The sequence below is a fragment of the Thermobia domestica genome, chromosome 6 (genome assembly GCF_964235325.1).
Source record: "Thermobia domestica chromosome 6, izTheDome1.hap1.1, whole genome shotgun sequence".
NCBI classification, from domain to species: Eukaryota; Metazoa; Arthropoda; class Insecta; order Zygentoma; family Lepismatidae; genus Thermobia; species Thermobia domestica.
In genome coordinates this window covers 198326734-198347400 of record NC_137459.1, presented here as the reverse complement: position 1 = coordinate 198347400, position 20667 = coordinate 198326734, and the positions used below count along the sequence as shown (strand labels likewise).

The 20667-nt window shown below is 35.1% G+C and overlaps 1 protein-coding gene across 10 annotated transcripts in view; it reads left to right on the top strand.

The window, feature by feature from the left end:
- Positions 1-20667, top strand: part of NfI (Nuclear factor I) — a 784932-nt gene that overhangs the window by 743252 nt on the left and 21013 nt on the right. For all 10 annotated transcript variants that reach the window (XM_081762573.1, XM_081762574.1, XM_081762571.1 and 7 more), the window contains 3 exons: positions 13171-13288; positions 14964-15196; positions 18751-18985. In XM_081762573.1, coding sequence (XP_081618699.1) covers positions 13171-13288; positions 14964-15196; positions 18751-18985 — 586 coding nt within the window. The remainder of the gene's footprint in view (positions 1-13170; positions 13289-14963; positions 15197-18750; positions 18986-20667) is intronic.

The window sequence follows — 20667 nt, the reverse complement described above, 5'->3', positions numbered from 1 at the left end:
TCATTATGTATAGATGTCTTTCTTGTGTAACAAAAGAATCCCTGATACTACAGTTCACTTTCTCCTACAAATGCGCTCTGTAATAAGGGTAATGTGTGGTCAGTTCCTCAATTTCCCAATTGATTCGCGATACTGAATCAATACCGAAAAATTTGTCATCACTAGAAATAGAATTCGACAGCATTCACGCTAAGAACAAATTTGTGTAACAAAGAAGGTTTATTTCTAAATTTTCTTCGCATGTGGTAAAAAAAAAAAAAAAAAAAAAAAAAAGATTACTATTTAGCATAAAAATTCTATAATAGTATTCAAAGTTGTTAAAACGATACATATTATAATTATAATTATTAGTCCAAAATGCTACCTTAACTGGTTTACCTGTTTCCGTGAGGTTATAAATGTGAAAGAGCGCTAGTGTATTCAATGTGAAAACCCAGCTGGTGTCGGCACGGAAACAATGAATTGATTTTAACGTCCCTTTCAGCAGCGAGGCTATATGAAACGAGACTACTGATTAACGTGGATTCCGAACCACACGAGCTCCCGCCGGGAATCGAATAAGGATCTCCCACGCTAAAGGCGGTAGGGAAACGAGCATTACCGGCAAGGGAGAACCGATGTGGTGACCTCACATTTTAACTAGGTTACTAGTGTCAAAGCCGCACCGAGATTCCCTGCTCCTTACAGGCTCTTGTTCCACGGATTCCCAATAATAATAATAATAATAATAATAATAATAATAATAATAATAATAATAATAATAATAATAATAATAATAATAATAATAATAATAATAATAATAATAATAATAATAATAATAATAATAATAATAATAATAATAATAATAATAATAATAATAATTATTATTATTATTATTATTATTATTATTATTATTATTATTATTATTATTATTTCACACAGGAGATTGATCTGGTATCACAACCGTCTGTTAATTTATATTTGTATAACCAATAACTAAATCTAAGACTTTGAAATACACGAGATGCAAGAGGCACCTTGCTAGATTTGAAAGTAACCACAAAAACTTCCAATAAGACTGGACGAATATACTAAAAGCAATAGGTTCAGCAAAGAAAATAAAGAGCGCCCACTCTTCTGAGTGCCATAAATCTGTCCTCGAAAAAGGCGACAGGGGTAGAAACATTCATTCCGCACATGCGTTATGGACAGTTTTAAAACCTGTTTTAAATGGCTAGCCCGAATTTCTCGCACGCTGCTAACACAAACAGGAAGAAAGAGAGATCGCACTGTTGCAAATCTTCACATGAAAAAAAAGGGGGGAATGAATAACTTAATTGGAGGCTTTTAGTAAAATTATAAGCTCATATAAGGAATCCTTTATTATTGACCTGACTCCATGCAAATTTTTGTAGGGATTTGTTCATTGGTTACTGAGAAAAATTCGAAAAAAGTTCCAATGTTATTAGATAGGGGAAAACTCGACTTGACAAAGAGGTAGCAACAGCCTTAATGTAAAAAGAATTTTTAAAAAATATTTTATTATTTTAAGCGAAGGTCACACGGCGCGAACTGTAAACTTATACTTTAGAATATAGAGCATAGTGTTCTTCTACTTAGCACTGTAACAGTACATCAGATAGGGTAGGTTGCAAGAACATCTAAACATACTATATAAGCATATAAACATAATATGCGCGTTAGCCTATCACTGAACTGGAAAAATACACACAAGATGGCATATTTACACACTGCTTAACGTCAAATGTGTTTGCAATCCTTGTATTTCTCGAGTTTCATTAGCTCCATTTTGACCAAGTGCAAGATAGTCTGGTATTATTTATCGCGATTCAGTATACTCGATATATGTATATACAAGTACATATATACTGCATATAAATATATAACTACATATGGTTAATTATGTAAACCTTACCATATCATAATTGGTAATATATACTTATGAGCCAGACATGACCACCTACCTAATATCTGGTATGTCACCTGTGACTCACAGGATAACAGCAGTGCTGTTTGGCATGGAAGCAATGAGACCTTGATAGCTGGCTGGAGATTGGCCACCAAGTCACTTAGTTCCTGTAAATTCCGCGATGAGCTCAGATCCGACGTTCAATTACCTCCACAAGGTGATCAATTGGGTTAAGATAGGGTGACTTTGGGGACCACTTAAACAACTGAAATTCACCACTGCGCTCCTCGAGCCACTGTAGCACAACGTTGACCTTGTGACAAGAAGCGCTGTCCTGCTGAATGAAGCCACTTCCAACTGAAAATATGGCCGACATGAATGGATCGTATACGTGATTAGCAGTGATCTGCCGTTAACTAGGAGCCGTTATGGTCAAGGTTGAATTTACTACTAGACCAACTAGCCCCAGGCCTAAGGGCACATGTTGGACAAAAATTTAATGAGCAGGGTGAGAAAAAATTGCAAAAGAAGATTAATAATAATAATAATAGTAATAGTAATAATAATTACTTTCATGATTTTAGTGTGAATACAAGAAAACAATCAAAACAGGCATTTTGTATTACAGTAGGAACATAAACTTCAGCAATCAAAACAATTATTCTATTCGTTTTAGTGATATTTTTAATGATTGAATATTCATGCTATTACGCAAAAATAAATAAATAAAAAAATTAAAAATAAAAACTAATTTCTTCTATAATTATGCTAGTGCACATTATAAAAGTAAAACTAATCACTCTCTGTAATTCATTTAACATGAATTTTAGGAATGATTAAAAAATGGATCAAAAGGTTACGATCTTGACCAATAATTAGTTTTTGGAACAGGGGCCACAAAATTTTTGAACAGCCCATAAATCGAGTTTTTATTATTATTATTATTATTATTATTATTATTATTATTATTATTATACGGATTAAGAACATCATACTGAATTAAGTGATAGTTCGGGTTTGCCCACACTATATGTAGTTCTCCAGATATAAGGCGTATAAGAATATTTTGAATTAAATGAAATATATTGGATTCTTTCGATTAGGGGCCACAAAATTTCTGATTGTCTTCTAAATCGATTTTCCATATTTTTTAAGGAATAAGCACATCACTCTGACAAGGAAATGGTCCCAACCTGACAAGTTCAAGTTGGACGAAATTTCTTATTGATGCTAATTTGAGGTCGGTGAATAACGTGGGAATAGTTATCCCATTCGCTTTTGCGTACTTTACAATATATATAGGACGATATAAAACAGAATGCAACATAAAACAACTATGTAAGAAGCAAGTGCTGAAGATCTTCGCTTTACCCTAATGCATGTCATAATAGCACACAAAGGAGATAACTATAGTTGAAATATATTGAATAGAAGTTAAAACGATACATACCCTATCGATGGTAGTGTGGATTGCAAACGAAGTGAGTTGGACAAAGAGCCATGGAACAGTACGTGCAGGTAAGAAATGCTGCTGCCTTACAATGTTCTGTTGCACATATATCATCGTCAACTTGAAATAGAGTTTGAAGAATATTACGGAAACCACTGTTCAGTTCTTTTGTCACATATCCAGCCTTGCGCCACGCATATACTAACATGTCTTGCAGTGCAGGGGAACAGAATTGAAGATAGTACACGGAATGTAATTTCATTATAAAGACTCTATCTGTACTATTACTATATACTAGACTATAGCTCTGTACTAACTTTTCTGTACTATTTTCAAGTATAATCTTGTGTCGAAATTATTCTTCAATTCTCCTAATGTCAAGTTTGTACTTCTGGAAAAAGTAAATGTCAAGTGGCTGCACAAATCTCGTAGTCTTGGGAGGAATTATTTGTGTTCGAAGCGTCTTTTTGTTTAACATCTGTTTTATTTGGGAGTCGTTAAATATATCATGATCAGTCTGTCCACTCCAGGAATCTAATAGCAGTAACGTGTCATCCATAACATCAGGAATGAACACGCTCATCAGCTATCTTTCACATGTAGTTTCGTGAGTTTTCCTGACTTGCTAGCATCAACGACAAGGTTAAATGGAAGGTGTCTGTCTAGAGTTTGTTTAATTTTAGGTCCGAACTCTCTTTTCGCTTCTTGGAAACATATGTAAAATCGTGTATCTAATGGAACCCAGTTTCCGTTCTAATGTTGATCTTCCAAGGTGCTACTGCAATTGGTAAACGGTGCGATTTCAGGGACATGTGTTCTCAAAGATTCGTACTTCTTTTCGGGATCTCAACATCGAACACTGTTTCTCCTTTTATTTTCATGTGGAAGCCGCTTTACTCAACGGGAGATTTTCCTGCGATGCCACTGCATTCCTCATTATCGGCGTAAGAATCTGCACATTCATTTTGGTAACCACGTGTGGGCTTTCATCGTTCTATACCGGTGTATTACAGAATGCTTCTATGTTATTTTAGTTTTGCATCACCCTGTATATCTAGCAAAGTATTCAAAAGCGAATCGAATGACTATCCTCACGTTATTCACCGGTCTCAAATAGTACCTATACAAAATTTCGCCCAATTCGGACTGGGATTACATAATAGTCTTATATTACATTCTGTTTTGTATCACCCTGTATATCTCTTAAAGTACGCAAAAGCGAATCAAATGACTATTTCCACGTTATTCACCTACCTTAAATTAGTATCTATACGAAATTTCGTCCAATTCGGACTTGTCAGGTTGGGACCATTTCCTTGTGAGTTAAGTGATAGTTTTGGTTTGGCTACATTATACAGTGGATTCTTTTTAATTCGAAGTCCAAGGGGACACGAAAAAACTTCGAATTATCCAACAACATTCATTTTCACATATATAACAACAAACAAACCAAAGTACTGTGCATCAAAAACATATTCATATGGTGTAGACTTTATCTTTAAAGCAGCTTATTATTTGCATGATCGAATACCGCAAACTAACAAACGACATTGACTCCACATAATTCAAACTACGTGTACAATGGAAAATATATTTACGTACAAGACTACAACATACATTGAATAGCCCAAACAATTAGACACCAGTAACAATTTGAATATTCTGTTCTCATTTTTAAGATGTCGTAAATCTCATTTACTTAAATTTGATTGTTTTTGTACGCTCAATAAATCTCGAATTTCATGTATTGCGTGGAATACGATATTAATAACATTATGTTGACTTTATCAATAATTCATCTTAAATTTTCAACCAATTCTAAAACAAGATGAGATTAGCACACGTTATCTATCTTTACTTGTTCCTCAACTCACCTTCATCTTTATCATTACATAGATTTTCTATTTATCTTTTGTATTACTCTTCCCTATGGCTGCATCTGGATAACTGAAAACACGTTAAAACTGTATTTCTCTGTTTACATCTGTCCAACATTCAAGTTTTCAAGTGTATTTACTTCGAATTATCCAATACATAGGCTCAAAAGTTCGATTTATCTACGATTTTTTGCTATTGTTTTCAATACAGTTTTCAAGGAGAATGGACTTCTATTCGAATTATCCAATATTTCGAATTATCCAAGTTCGAATTAACGAGACTCCACTGTATGTAGCTCTCCAGATATGGAGCGTACAAGAAACTTGTTGATTGAATGAAATATATTGAAAAATTTTGAACGGCCCTAAATCGAGTTTTCGAATTTTTTACGGCATAAGCACATCATGCTGAGCTAAGTGATAGTTTTGATTTGGCTACACTATATGTAGTTCTCCACATATGGGGCGTACAAGAAAATTTTTGATTGAATGAAATATATTGAATTTTTTGGATCAGGGCCCATAAAAATTTTTAACGGCCCCTAAATCAAGTTTTCGTATTTTTACGGCATAAGCACATCATACTGAGTTAAATGATAGTTTTGATTTGGCTACATTATATGTAATTCTCCGGATAAAAGGCCTACGAGGAAATTTTTGCCTGAAAAATATATTGGTTCTTTTGATCCAAAAAATGTAAATTTGTCACGATTCAAATCTTCCTTTATAGCAGATTTAAAATGAAAATTAATTAAAATCTATTTTTAAAACGTTTAAACAAAGGCATGGATAAATAATTTTATTTTTTTATTTCTTACTAGCTGAAATGTCGGTACTTCTCACGGAGGGAATACGATTATGGGAAATATTTTAATCTCCTTCACCCTTAGAATATTTATTTCAGTGAAACTGTAATGATAAAAATACAGAAGATACTATTGACATTAATATTGAAGCACTCTACCAGCACAGAATACACCTTTAATCAAATTGATATAATTAAAAAAAACAAAGCTTGAAATTGGTACTATCTATCTTCCAAAGTCATTTCAAACGGTCGAAGGTTTTCTCGACCTCGGAAAGTATGAATTCGATACAAATCTGTCATTTTTCAAATTTTATTTTTCACATCTTTCCCCCTATCCCACTCTCTGTCGATGCAGATGAACTTGAACTTACACGGCATTGGGAGCGTCATTGTTCATTTGTGCGACCTCGAAAATTATGCATTGCACACTAATATCAGTCGTTTTGCATTATTTTTACATGTCATTCCTTCCAGCTCTCACCCTTTGGGGTATCTTTCTCTCACAGTATTTTTTTCCAAATTGAAAGTCGTATATCTACCAAGTTCAGCTCAAATTGCTCCAGACGTTCCGGAGGTACATTGGAATATATATAATATAGATGTGTGAGTTCCTCTAAATTCTCAATCCAGCTGACATGCCCATTCATGCCTAAACTTGGGATTAAATGTCATCGTGATTTTAACCTAATAGTTTGACGAACCAAAACTATGGATCCGACACTAATCTCAGTCATTTGAGATATTTTAGTTTTTACCCCTTCTCATCTACCATGCCGATGGGTGCTGATCGTTGTCAGAAATGTCATTATTAATCTCAACGACATCGCGAACTATGGATTTGACACTAAGGGCTTAATCGGACTTGTGTCACAATTTGTCTAAGCGACACCGAAAACTATGAATTCGAAACTAATATCGGTCGCTTTCGATAGTCTTATATGTCTCCCCTCCCCTCCCAATAGAAGTGCCAGGGGTGTTACTCCAACTGGAAGCTAATCTTGAACTTAAAGGACATCAAAACTGTCACCAATCAATTTAGGGACCCCAGAAACTATGGATTCGACACTAATATCAATTATTTTTACATGTTACCATTCACCCGCTTCTCAGGAGTACTAATGGGGCTGAATTTGGATTTAAACAACATTGAAAGTGTCACTGTTCATCTGAGCGACTCCAAAAATACGAATTCGACACTAATATCCATCATTTTTATATATACTCTCTCCCACTCCCCTGTTAAGTGTGCTACGAGGTCTTACCGTGATAGTATTCTTTTTCTGACTGTAAGTAATATGTGTATCCAATTTGGTTAAAATTACTCCAAACGTTCCAGAGTTATGCTGAAAAATACATACACGCACACAAAGACATTATATATGTATATATACAATGGTGCTATTCTAATCTTTTAACAACAGGTTCTCTCTCTCTCTCTCTCTCTCTCTCTCTCTCTATATATATATATATATATATATATATATATATAACGTTATGTCCCATCAACTAGGAAAGTGCCACATTTTGAAGAATGATAGTATTGGTCATGACAAGCAATCGATCGAGATATCTATGAAAAGACCACTTTACTTTGTACACATTGCTTCGAAGGTACATATCTCGAGAACTAATGAAGACATTGGAGTCATTGAAAAACGTGTTGCAGATAGGTAACACACGCAATAGGCATTAGGGGCCGTTCACACATTATGCAACGCTATTTTTGATCAATTTTACCCTCTCCTTCTCCCTTGTCACACTTCGTAATGCAAGGCTGAACCCCTCCTCCTTTGTCACGCCACGCTTTTTGATTTCCGTTTTTCTTCCATTGCTTATTTTGGGGATTATCACAATAAAATAATAATTTTAATGGCAGAACTTTTCATTACAAAATGCTTGTATTCTAATAAATCTGTAGTTTTTTTCGCCAACAAGTCAAAGTATTAGAAAATGGTAGTACTGTAATAATACTTTAACCCCATAAGGTTGTTTAATTAAGCAGTTTTAATTCTTCGAAAATTCATACTGTCGTTTTCCCAAGGAGATCGCACCCAACTTCTTAGGTCATCGATGATTGGCAAGGAAGAAGTGCTGCAGGAAGATGCAGGTGAAACAGGATCTAGAAAATTGACATTGACGTATGTTTTGTGGAATCCAGGATGCTTCCTGTATTTGAAGTTTCTCAATGTCGACGTTACAAAGAAGCTCTCTTCCCCGTAGATCACAGATTCGACGTGGTTGCACACGTGAAGGAGCAGGGACATCTCGTTTGTGAACAAACTTTCGGCCATCTTCTTTGGACTTTGGTTTACGTCTTTCAAAATTTTTTGTCCTAAATCAGTGTCAGAATGCGAATAAACTCGATTTCTCTTGGTAAATTCAAATCTAAAGATAAAAATTTCAGTATGAGATGAATGTCAGACGAATTCGGTTTTTAATACCGTAATTTGCTTGGATCGTTCTGTCGCGGAAAATATTATTTCACGAAAAAGAATTTCTTCTGTTTTCCATGCGAAACCCCTTGGAAGAATAGAGTGGGTAATGATTCAAATCAAAAGTTTTAAATCTATTCTCAGAAATAGCGATACGAGTGGGAACGCGAGGTTATTTTTAAGCAGTAGTTACGATCGCTAACAACTAACTTCAGAAGAGTATGTAACGTAAATGCATTGCGGCGATAGCCATAAAACAGAGCTTTATTGTATTGTAATATACGCAGAGTTCGTCACCAGTCATTCTGGAGTATAGTAGTGTCTTCAAATCCCATCTGCATGATTCAATTTATACAGGCTGTATGTTCCCAATTTTCCAAAACAATATAAATATTTACTTATAAAAATGAAAAGAACTGAACAAAATTATTTGCTTAAAAAAAAAAAAAATAAACCTGAGAATAAAAATAAAGATTACATAAAAAAGTTACGTAACGAAGACGTTAACCCTTTCCTCCATCTTGTCATACTTCGTAACGCAAGGCCGAATCCCCTCTCTCTCTTTACTGCATTGACTTTTTTTTTTTTTTTTTTTTAAATCCAGGATGCTTCCTGTATTTGGAGTTTCTCAGTGTCGACGATACAAATCGTAATATGTGGGCGACCCCTTAGATACGTATCACATTCATTACACTCACAGATCCCGGACAAAATCCCGAAATTCATATTCAAATTTCTGTCTGCCCATGCGAGTGGGAAAAGTACAAAGGTGTTTTCACTAATTTGTTTGGCATCTTCCTTTCGCTTTTGGTTAAGTCATGCGTGTGTGTGTTTATGTCTGGGTATAACAAACGGTTCTGCGAACTTGAAATATTTTAACAACCGGTTCTAGTGAACCGGTGCAAACCGGCTGAATAGCACCACTGTGTGTATATATATATATATATATATATATATATATATATAGATTGTGTTAAAATTTTGAATCCAGTCCTGGTCATGGTGCCCTCTACAAGCACTGCCGGACTCATGGATGACCATATGAAGGTCTTCCAAATCATAATGGAGCCACCATCGGCCTGTCGTCGTCCTGCTATGCATGTCTCGAGCAGCTGTTCCCCAGAAGACGACGGACTCTGACCAGACCATCAATGTGATGAAGGCATTATCGTGATTCATCGGGCCATGCAACGTTGTGCCATTGCTCTGTGGTTCAACGACAATGGGAATGTGCCTATTCCAGTCGTTATCGGTTATTCTGTACGGTTAACATAGATGCGTGTGTGAATGTTGGCTGCAGAGGCCCTTATCTAATAGTGTGCGGTAAACTGTGTGCTTAAACACGCTGGTGCTTTACCTTATGTTAACGTCTGCTGCTAATTTGGTCAGAGTTTGCGCTCTGTCCTGTTTTACTAACCTTGATAGTCTACGACATCCGTCTTTAATGAGGAGTGACAACCCCATGCCTTATCGCTTGGTGCTTGTTTCATCATCCTTTTCTCAACTTTGGGAGACATTAACCACAGTAGCTCGCGAACACCCAACAAGTCCTGGTATTTTCGACATATTTATTCCCAGTCGTCTGGCCATCACAATCTAGCCCTTATGAAACTGTGATATATCGTCGGCCTCTCCTATTCCAAGATATGTGTCACACTGAGTGATCAAGTGTCAAGATCCCTGTCACCGTCTGGTGCGCGGTTATGCTGTTTCTCGTGCCTCTTACGGCAGCCCAACGACTTCGTTCAAAAAGTAGTGAAGGATCATTTTTTCCTGGTTAATGCATGTACAGATCATAAAGCGGAAAGACAGAAAATATGGTTCTGTAATTGGTTCGTCATTACTAGTATAATTAATACATTTTTAACTTTAAAAATAAAAATAAAAATAATGTATGTGGCCAGGGATGAATTCAGGTGGTAGCCCGGGGGGAATCCCCCCCCCCCGGAGAAACTCAAAAAATTTCAGTCACAAAATGTAGAAATTACTTTACCCAATTATTTGATTTTCTTTCCGTGCACGTGCAGACGAAATCCGATCTTTCAATATACATATAAATGACACAGACCCATTCTATATAAATATTAAACATGTAACATCTAAGATAGAATACCAAATAGTCAATAGAACTTGTATTTTTAACTCTATGACCGAGTTTGGCAGAACATGAAATTATTAACTGTTGAAGAAAGGATTGTATTTTAGTAAGTACTATACTCTCGCCCTATATTATATATTAGTAGGTAGCACTAGCACAGATTGAGATAGGAAAGGAAAGATAGGGAAGGTTTTTCGATCATTTCATATGATCTCTGATGTCAGCCGACTTGTTGTTGAAAATGTACAGTTCTTGCATTATTTGAAATAGAGCGCCTAAATCCCATTTCTCGCATCGGAAGTAACAGACGTAAATGTGTTTTACGATTGTTGAAGCAAACTCATCTCTCTTTAATTAAAAATATGTCAGTTAAAGGGTGAGATTCACAGGGCGTCATTTAGAGGGATCAGGGAGGAACAGTGTGAGAAAGAATGATAACTTTTTGTTAAGATTTTCCTATGTATGTTTGTTTTAGGACAAAAAATATTTGACTTAATTTAAATCTTTTTAAAAACTTCTACATTAGTAACAATCAGTAACTACTGAGTATAGGAAATAATACCAAAAGTAGCTACTGTAAATAGCAGTTAAAGTTTAGTCTAAAATATTTTTGCCAGTCTTTATTTAATGTTTTAGATAAAATTAAATGATTGTTTTTTTTAATTATAATCTCACATTGAATATTTATCAGCAATTAGTCTCAATATTAGGTAAGATGTGTATGTGAATGGAATTGCTAAATATGCTGCTTTCTTGCAAAAATACATAAAAACAATCCTCCCCCCGAGGAGTTGACATTCCCCCCGGGCGAAAATGTCTGAATTCAACACTGTATGTGGCAGTGATAAAAGTAGAGGTACTTATTATATTTTGGAGTAGCTTGTACTTCATTCTTTTAAAACAGACACACTGAAGTTCTTCTGCATATGATATTGTGTATTTTTTGTTTGTTTATTTGTTTTTTTTTTTTTTCTATTGTTACAATTCACAGATTTCCGGAAAATGTTAAATTCACTTTTTCATAAGAGTACTTGATGCTGAAGTTCTGTCCTGCCGATGGGCGGAGTTAGGAATTGACTCCTAGGGGGACAGACCTTTTGTCTGCTGGGGGGGGCGGTAAATACAAATCATAATCAAAGGATTTTATAGGTGGCATTTTTATTTTTTGTCAAAAAGTTGGGGGGCAATGCCCCCCCATAGCTCCGCCTATGGTCCTGCCTCAAAAGTGATTGAGAATGATGTTTTTTTTTTTTTTTTTTTGTTTCTTTCTTAATTAAAACACGCTGTTTTAAGTCTCAAACTTCTTTCTGAAACAAGTTTTATTTTCTCTACATTGAAATTGGAAGCACTAGTGGTTACAAACACAGTCATCTTTTAAAAGAAAATGTAACATGCGTATCTTCCAAAAGCTTGGTGTTGTTAACGATTCTATAGTGTAAATGTGTTTTTGTGTTTTATGTTTTTATTAGAATAATCTATTTACGAATATGAATATAGGGACTTCAAAAAGTTTATGTTCATTAGAATAAGATTGCTACTTCTGTGCTCATCTCATTGAATATGTATCATTATTATTATTATTATTACTATTATTATTATTATTCGTAAAATTCAATGTTTATTTTATTATTTTTATAAATTTGTTAGTGAGGAAAGAAAGGATAAGTTAATTACATGATTTTTTCAATTATGTTCTTTATTTGTCTCAAATCTTATTTCATTGATCCGATTCCCTCTATATTTTACATTCATGCCTATCTCTGATAACACAAATAGTTCACGAATTGCGGCTTAGGATCTATAAATTAGTTATGTATTAATGTGTTTGAGAATGTACAAAAACAGAACTAAGAAGCTGTTCACGAATGGTTGTTACGCAAATGGTACTTGTTTTGGAAGCAAGATATCATTACTAGTTCAACTGGCTGCTCTATCGTCCCATTCTGGTGGACAGTGTGGTGAATTTGCGAGTAGAAAGCATAAATTTATATGTAAAATTTTCAAGTGATATTATTTTAATTTTTTGTAGCTATACTCCGTATTATTATTGATCATAAAATCATGAAAGCGTCTGTAAATATATGCAGTTCTATTCAACATATTCAATTTAACAAGAACGTGAAATGGGAGGCCTAAACTTTTTATGATTATTGATATGAAACATTAATAAGATATATTACGTTTCAGTGCACTCTTGAATAAAACCACATCAGTTGAGAAATCTTCTATACACTTTACTCCCAACTTAAATTGGGCCGATTTTAGTAGAGCTTCCTTATAGCAATCTAAATCATAGACATGAATTATGAACTGTACTATGCGCTGTATTCCCTTATCGGTTGTGTTTAAGATGATACTTTTATTTTGGATTGTAGGTTATATTGGGAAGTGTAATATTTCAACATAGTACGGTAAACGTTATCTGCAAAATAGCATAAAATTATTGCGTAATGCTATAGATGCTATAAAATCTATAGAAGTACATAGTAATTTTATGCTAATACTATGCTACAATATAAAAATATATATTTTGTTAAAACATGTACATTATGATGTTTTACTTCAGAATAATTTTATATATTTATTTATTTTTTAGTCTCAGCCTACCACATCACGGAGTCCATCCAAACTTTCTCAATATTATCCAAGTTCGATGCTTCCTCCTCCTCCACCACCCCCTATGGCTAGACCAGTAGCAATAATAAGATCCACAGGTAAGCTGAATTTTTCATTAAGATTATTATAGCTGTTATTGTACTAATTATAACAACGATCTTAATATTTTGTTACCTCAGGATAAACCAAATAGCGAAAAAGTTAGTTTAATCAGCTTGATATACCGTAAGCCAGGTTGATAGCACCGTCTCTATTAGCATTCGGGGAAGATCCGTAGAGGTTAAACTAAATGAGAGAGAAATATTTATGTTTATATAGAGTTTTTCAGGTGAAGGTGTAGCCTTTACGTATTAACTTAATGTTGTGGGAGAATTAGGCAGCTCTTGGATTTAAAAATAGCAAACTCTGGTCTAGAAAACTAGAAATAGCTGCGATGCCATATCTCACTATTCCAATTAAAAGCCGTTTGTTTGGACATGGCCTTTTGTGCGAGGTTTTATCTTTGTTACCTAGCGGTACTACTGTAATATCCCGAGACACGAACGGTGAAGGAAGAAGATTCAATGGGGTGTTTGGTGACAGGTACCTACAAACCCCGCCTTCGGGTTTTAGTTGGTACTGGGCTCATTTGCCTAGGAATACTTAAATGAAACGTAAGTATTAGTATTCAAAAAGAACAGACTAGAATTAGGTGAAAGATGAAGGAGAATGAATTAGCTTAGAGGATAGATAGCCGAGCACATTACCTTTACCAAAGCGATGAATCCTGGATCTTCGTCAATGTTCTTCGTGTTGTCGGGTTCGTGACTTCCTGGGCTATTACTGGACGGACACCTTAGTGGCTCTTAACGTTGCCCATTCTGGAAAGACTCCTCTCTCTCTCTCTCTCTCTCTCTCTCTCTCTGGAGTGGGTTAAACTTACAACAGCTGGGGGCGACAATATAATGCTGTGGCTGGCCGAATAGGAAGGATTGTACTATGTTCTTCTCTACTTCCACATTGGGCTGATTCCCTTTCGGCCAGGATGAACTTACACGAAGGTTTCTTTTTCACTTTACGCCGGAATCAGCCTCTTGTCTCCTTATTGGTCGAACCTCACCAAATATACACACTCCTGATTAAAAACAATATCCTGCCGATCCTTGGAGTCTGTTAGTTTTGTTCGATCTAAGAAAATGACGTCACGTCGATCAGTCATCTCGGAGTTCTGTGTTTTAGGAAAGAAAAATATACTCGTGTCTATGGAGTGCAGTAACAAAAGGAATTAGTCTGTTGCTTTATTTCCTAGTTAAAACAGCTATTAAGAATGATTTTTACACATTTTATGAATTCTCGTATGTCTGAACCACAACGACGACTTAATGTTTCGAAAGGTAAACATGTAGAATTATATTTATGAATAAATCATTTATCCTAATATGGAGATTTAGCTTCCAGGATATGACAGGACTGGGGAACAGTTGGGTCCTTCACAGTGTTCCTGGAAAGTATTTAGATGTACCAGGCCTATATGTAACACTCAGGTATACATCAACACTGTATATGAAATAAATAAATATACATTGGATTATTTACCAGCAATGTTTAGTAACATAGTGACTATTTTTCATTTCTTTTCGTGTCTGATGATGACCTATAGACAATCAAAATAATTTTATTTTGTTTATGTTTTATATTTGTAGCTTAAACAAAACCATGTAAATATAAAAAAATTAGTTTACTTTTGAACATGACACTGTACTTGCTGTGTTTTAAATAATGCTGTTATTTCAGAGGATTTGACTGTTACGACAGCCAACTCTCCTCCAACCTCAAGTACACCACCAATGGGAGAGCCATCTCCACGTGATGGACGAGGACCAGCACTAAGTCCCTCACCCCCTTCCAGTTCAGCTAGTAGTCAGGGGCAAGCCACGGATGTTGCCCCAACGAGAACAGTAGTCACCAGTCCCTTTTCAGTTACAAGAGAATATGCGTTCGCTCATATTCATCCTCAGCCAGGGCAGGTAAGTACATAGCATTGCTGCTGACGAGTATTTAACTAACGAGTTTGCATTTTGTATACGTAAATATACATTTTTCACAAAAGGTCTGCAATCTCACGAGTAAACTAGTGAAGTCGTACTTTTATTTTGGAAATATAACTGGATATATATACGTTAAAAAGAAAACGATGGAAATTTTGATCAGAATCAATATACACACTGTTCCATATTCTGGTAATAACCATACAATATTGTGTTCCTCTATAGGAGCCTTCCTCTAGTATGCCAAAACCAACGAAGATAGGTAAATAAAAATCAAAGCTTATGTTCCAAGAAAGATTTGGAACTAAAAATGTTAAGACTCCTGCTAGATGCATACATATAGAAACCATTCAATCTTCCTGAAGGTGGAACAAATTTATCAGCCAAAATTGACATATTTGAATCGTTAAGCGATAATATATGGGCTAAATATTACAAGCTTAGCTTTCCATTCTTTAGCAAGAAAGAGAGAGGCCTTTCAGGATAGACATTCGATCTGAGGAAATTGTCCAACCTCTTTCTGCAGTTCGAAAAAGCGATAGTGAAACTGTCCATTTAACACTATCGTGCCCACTTCAGTATGGAGATAATGATGTTGCAAGCCTATAGGTTCGCAAAATGTTTAGATCAGTTTGAAATTAAGGTTGCAACTACAAATTTTATTTATTATAACTGTTCTCGTGTCGCTGAGGACTTTATTTATTTATTTATATTTATTTTTTTTAATAGCTAGGTGCTTGCTTTGAAAAAGTGATGCTCTATACCAAAAAGATACCCAGTCATACTTGCGACGCCGTGCAATTTTGGAGCCCATGACTATGTTCTTTTGTTTACAAATATGTTTTACCAATTGTTATTTTATTGTATGCAAAAACTCTAAAGAAAGATTTAAAAAGTTACATCTCGATTTGAACTGGCAAACATCGAATGAAAGTCATTCTGGACAGGTCACGTCATGAAGCTGAGCTATCAAAACTGCACTTTGTAAATGAATATACTGAAAGTGCTATGAAGAAACTCCATGTATTTCATTACAGTTTTCTCGTACCCATAAAATGTTGATTACCTTTGCATGTTGGAAAACATCGTGACAATAGTTCCTAATGATGTTTGTAGTCCTTATTCTTTCCTAGTCCCAAATATCTGAATGTCTCAATCTTATGTTTGCCAGTATTGACAGAAGTCAGTCTGCTACCGAATTAGGCTCTTATAATTTTCGCACTGCTTTTACACAAAATTGTAAGTAATTAACAGTTACTAATCTCTTTTGGTGATAAACTCGCAGGATACAACAAAACAATTGCTGGTGAAAGAGTATCAATTACAGTATACGCGGTTTCTTTGTTTTGTTTTTTTATTTTTTGTCGTGCATGACTATGTCTAGATTAGCATAAAAGTGCTTACTGCATCTCCTGTTTTATAATACTACACATATTGGCTGATTGATGGAAGTTTAACGTACCGTTAAAGCTCAGGGGGTATACAAGACGGAAGCTAAGACCTACTGTTTAAAGTGAGATACGACCCACTACTCGTTTTTTGTTCAACGCTTAATAACCCCATTGGGAATCAAATCGGATCACACATGTTATTCATTTACACCGAAGAGGCACTAGTATCTCTCACAATATTTGTGGGACCTCGTAAAATTTCATTTACATTTAAATTATTCTGTAAACAGTAAATCGCGATAGGAGCAGAGTCAATAGTGTGATCAAAGGTACAATAGCGCTTCTATATCAGCAATAGGTGTGTGTCATGGAAAGAGAAGAGTGGTGCATTCGCTTTTTGTTAAAAGGGAACTGTAAGAAAAGTTGGCAGTTAAGCAAGAGAGAAAATTCGGAACTTTAATAGTCGACTACTGAAAGGAAAAGTCATAAATGTATGTTAATGAAGATCCGCAACTGGCAGGACATACTGATTTTGAATGTCTTTGGAGGGAGGGAAAAAAGGAAAGAAATGTTCGAATTGACAGTGAAATATATATGAGAAGTGAGAGTAGCGAAAATACTTCTTAGAGACAATAATGAATCCAAAGACTATGAAACCGAATCCAGAAAAACATGAGAACTATAGAAGTATTAGTGTGATATTTGCATGAAATAAACAATTTAATCATGCGTCATGCCTTGAACAAATTATATGACCGAATAAATGAAGAAGTTGAAGAGGACTAGTTTAGATTTGGTAGGAGAAAGGACATTAGATATGCCATTGGCTTGTTTCAAGTAATCGATGAAATATTTTTAGGTAAAGAGAAGGAAGTATACTAAGTGTCCGTTGATCTAAAAAGATCAACAGTAGTAAATAATAATAATAGTATACATTGAATAACAAAAAAATGTGTTATTATTTAGTTTAAAATCTGCTGTTGTCGCGAATTCTGTCGAAGAATTTGAAGCGTAATCATGCGTGTTGTGTTGTATGGTTATAAGTCATGGCCACTTGCTCGAGAGGAAAATCAGGGTCGTGGTAGCTCAGTGGTAGAGAGTTCACCTCAGGTGCATGGGGTCCCTGGTTCGATCCCAGCTTGCGCCAAGTGAACTTTGTGGTGGACAGACACCATATGCGTGGGTTTTCTCGAGGTTCGCCCGTTTCCTTTTACTTTCTTTTCATTCCATTGTTACATTCACTTTTCATCACCGTCTCCTTTAGCTTAACCGGCATAATCGTGGGACGTAAAACTGAAAGATTTCATTCATTTCGAGGGGAAAATCACAGACTGAAGGTATTTGAGAATAACATTTTGAGACGAATATTCGGACCCAAGAGGAACGGGAATGAGGAATGACCGACCGTTTACCAACATTGTTAAGGTAATCAAGTTTAGAAGACTCAGGTGGGTCATGTAGTCAGAATTGAAGAAAATAGGAACTCTTTCAAAGTTTTAACTGAAAATACGATCGGAAAACTGCCATCAGGAAGACCTAAGTGCAAATGGAAGTACAAAATTAAGACGAATCTCTTAGAAGTAAGAATACAAAGTAGAAACTGGATCCAGTTGGCTAAGTACAGAAGTCAATGGAGAGCTTTTTCTGAACGCGGAATTGAACCTCTGGGTTCCATAGATCATAGTGTTAGTTAGTTTAAATTGAATTTCCCCGAGGATATTCGTAATATATTAAACCGTAGAGTTCAAAACCCACTACTTTGAATCTGAGAAAATGAAAGCTCACGGCACAAGTTATAGGCAACTTAATCTTGACCCTCTTTTGTATATGAAAAAAAATCAAAGAAAAAAGAAAGCGATATGCATGTTATATGTTGTACTCGTAATTGATTTCAGGCACCAATGATGGACTAAGATCTATTGTATTAGGAGCTTGTAGAACATTCTACAAATTGAATTTAACATGACCCCGTTGTAGATCAAAACAATACAACTCATGACTGACAAAATGTCTTGACATCACCTTTTGGTTATTTAGAAATCACGTGAACGTCGAAACAAAATTGTTCTGTATTGCTAGTGTCACTTATAATATTTTGCAGAAAAGTAAATTTATGTGTACTTTTCTTTGTATTCTTTCCAGTTATTTACGTACCCTAGCATCAGTCCTGTAAGTGCCATGTCGGGAGTAATAAGTCCAACAAACCTTAGTCTGTTCACTTCACCAGTAACAACTCCTAGAACTACCCCACGTTCTACTCCTATTCCTCGCTGGGGAAATGCGCCCTTCATCAGTTTGGATGAGGACTACAATATGATGACTCCTCTCATCTCGGGGAATAATCCGGAAAATAATACTGGTAGTCTCATGGACGATGGTAAGTGTATGGCAGTATATAATTTGCGTAGTTTTAATTTTAGTTACTGTATTACTGGCTTTATCATGTCTGAACAAGTTCTCAGGTTTCTAGCAAAATAATACGAGGTGGAATTACATAAGATAGTTACGAATTTGCCTTCTTGTTCTTCTTCTTCTTCTTCTTCTTATTATTATTATTATTATTATTATTATTATTATTATTATTATTATTATTATTATTATTATTATTATTATTATTATTATTATTGTGGTAGTAGTAGTAGTAGTAGTAAGTAGTAAGTGTGGCTGTCAAACAAATGCACTCGTGCCTTATAGTGCAGTATACTGTTACTTTAATCACAACGTAATTCCATCATTATCGTAATGTAGCATGAACACAGTGACCATAGTCGTGACAATTGTAAGTTCAGAAATTGAGATACGTGAACCACTATTAAGATATGTATGAAGTACTGTATACAAAACCAGGGTGTGCTGAAAATCTGATTGAAACTACTAAAAACAAATTTAAGGAATATTGTAATCAGTAGAGAGCGGATTTTAAGGTGCAGCACCTTTTCTGAAAATGAGAGAATTAAGAGGTCAGTAAAAAAAAAAAAATTCTGATTGGCAAGTGCAAGTGGATTAGGTCTACTGGGGACCATTAAAAAAAAAAAAAAAAAGGACAATGCTTCATGTTGGATAACTTGTCTATATAGAGAGGTGAAAGTTTGATTCTTTATTGAAATACTTGATTTATCCTATCTTTCATTCTATGTGCATTTTAAAAAAATAAAATATATTCCCATGCCGGAATAAAATTCCAGTAATATACTAAACATTTAAATTAGAAATAGCAAATATATATCTTAAAGTCACGCCAGCAAACAGACGACAGCTCGACTCCTATCCCAAGCGTGTGTCGAAGGTGACGTAATTGCGCGAGTAGGACGAAAACGCGTTCGCTAATGAACTTGCCTTGTCCTATTTCTACCATGGCCCGAACCTTATCTATGTTGAAAGTTTGATCGAGATCAGTCGGGTGTTCAAGAGTTATTAAGTTTTATATATTTTAATAGATTTCTCCCCTTCCCTAAGTTCTACAGTTAAATTGATATGATAAAAACCACCTCGTGTCTGAAACTCATCTATGTTGAAAATTTGGTTAAGATCGGTCGGGTGGTTTAAACGTGATGAAGTCACAAAGACAGTCACTTTTATTTTTACTTTTCTGACATATCTCCCCCCCCCCCCCTCCCCTTCGTTGCACTGTAAAAATGAAGTGAAGAAAACATCCCAGGCCCGAAACTTATCTATATTGAAAGTTTGATCGAGATTGGTTGGGTGGTTCAAGAGTTATTAAGTTTTATTCATTTTCATATATTTCTCTTTTTTCCCTCCCCCTTCCATAATATCTACTGTCAAAATGAAATGATATAAAACTTCCCAGGTTTAAACTTGATATATTTTGAAAATTTCATTGAGATCGATCAGGTGGTTCAAAAGTAATTAATTCATGAACATAGTCACTTTTATTTTCATATTTATTGATTTTTGTATATCTCCCCTCCACCCCCTTCCCTACGTTGCTCCGTCAAAGTGAAATGATAAAAATCATTCCATTCCCGAACCTGATCTACATTGAAAATTTGATCAAGATCGGTCGGGTGATTCAAGAGTTATTAAGTTTTATTTATTTTT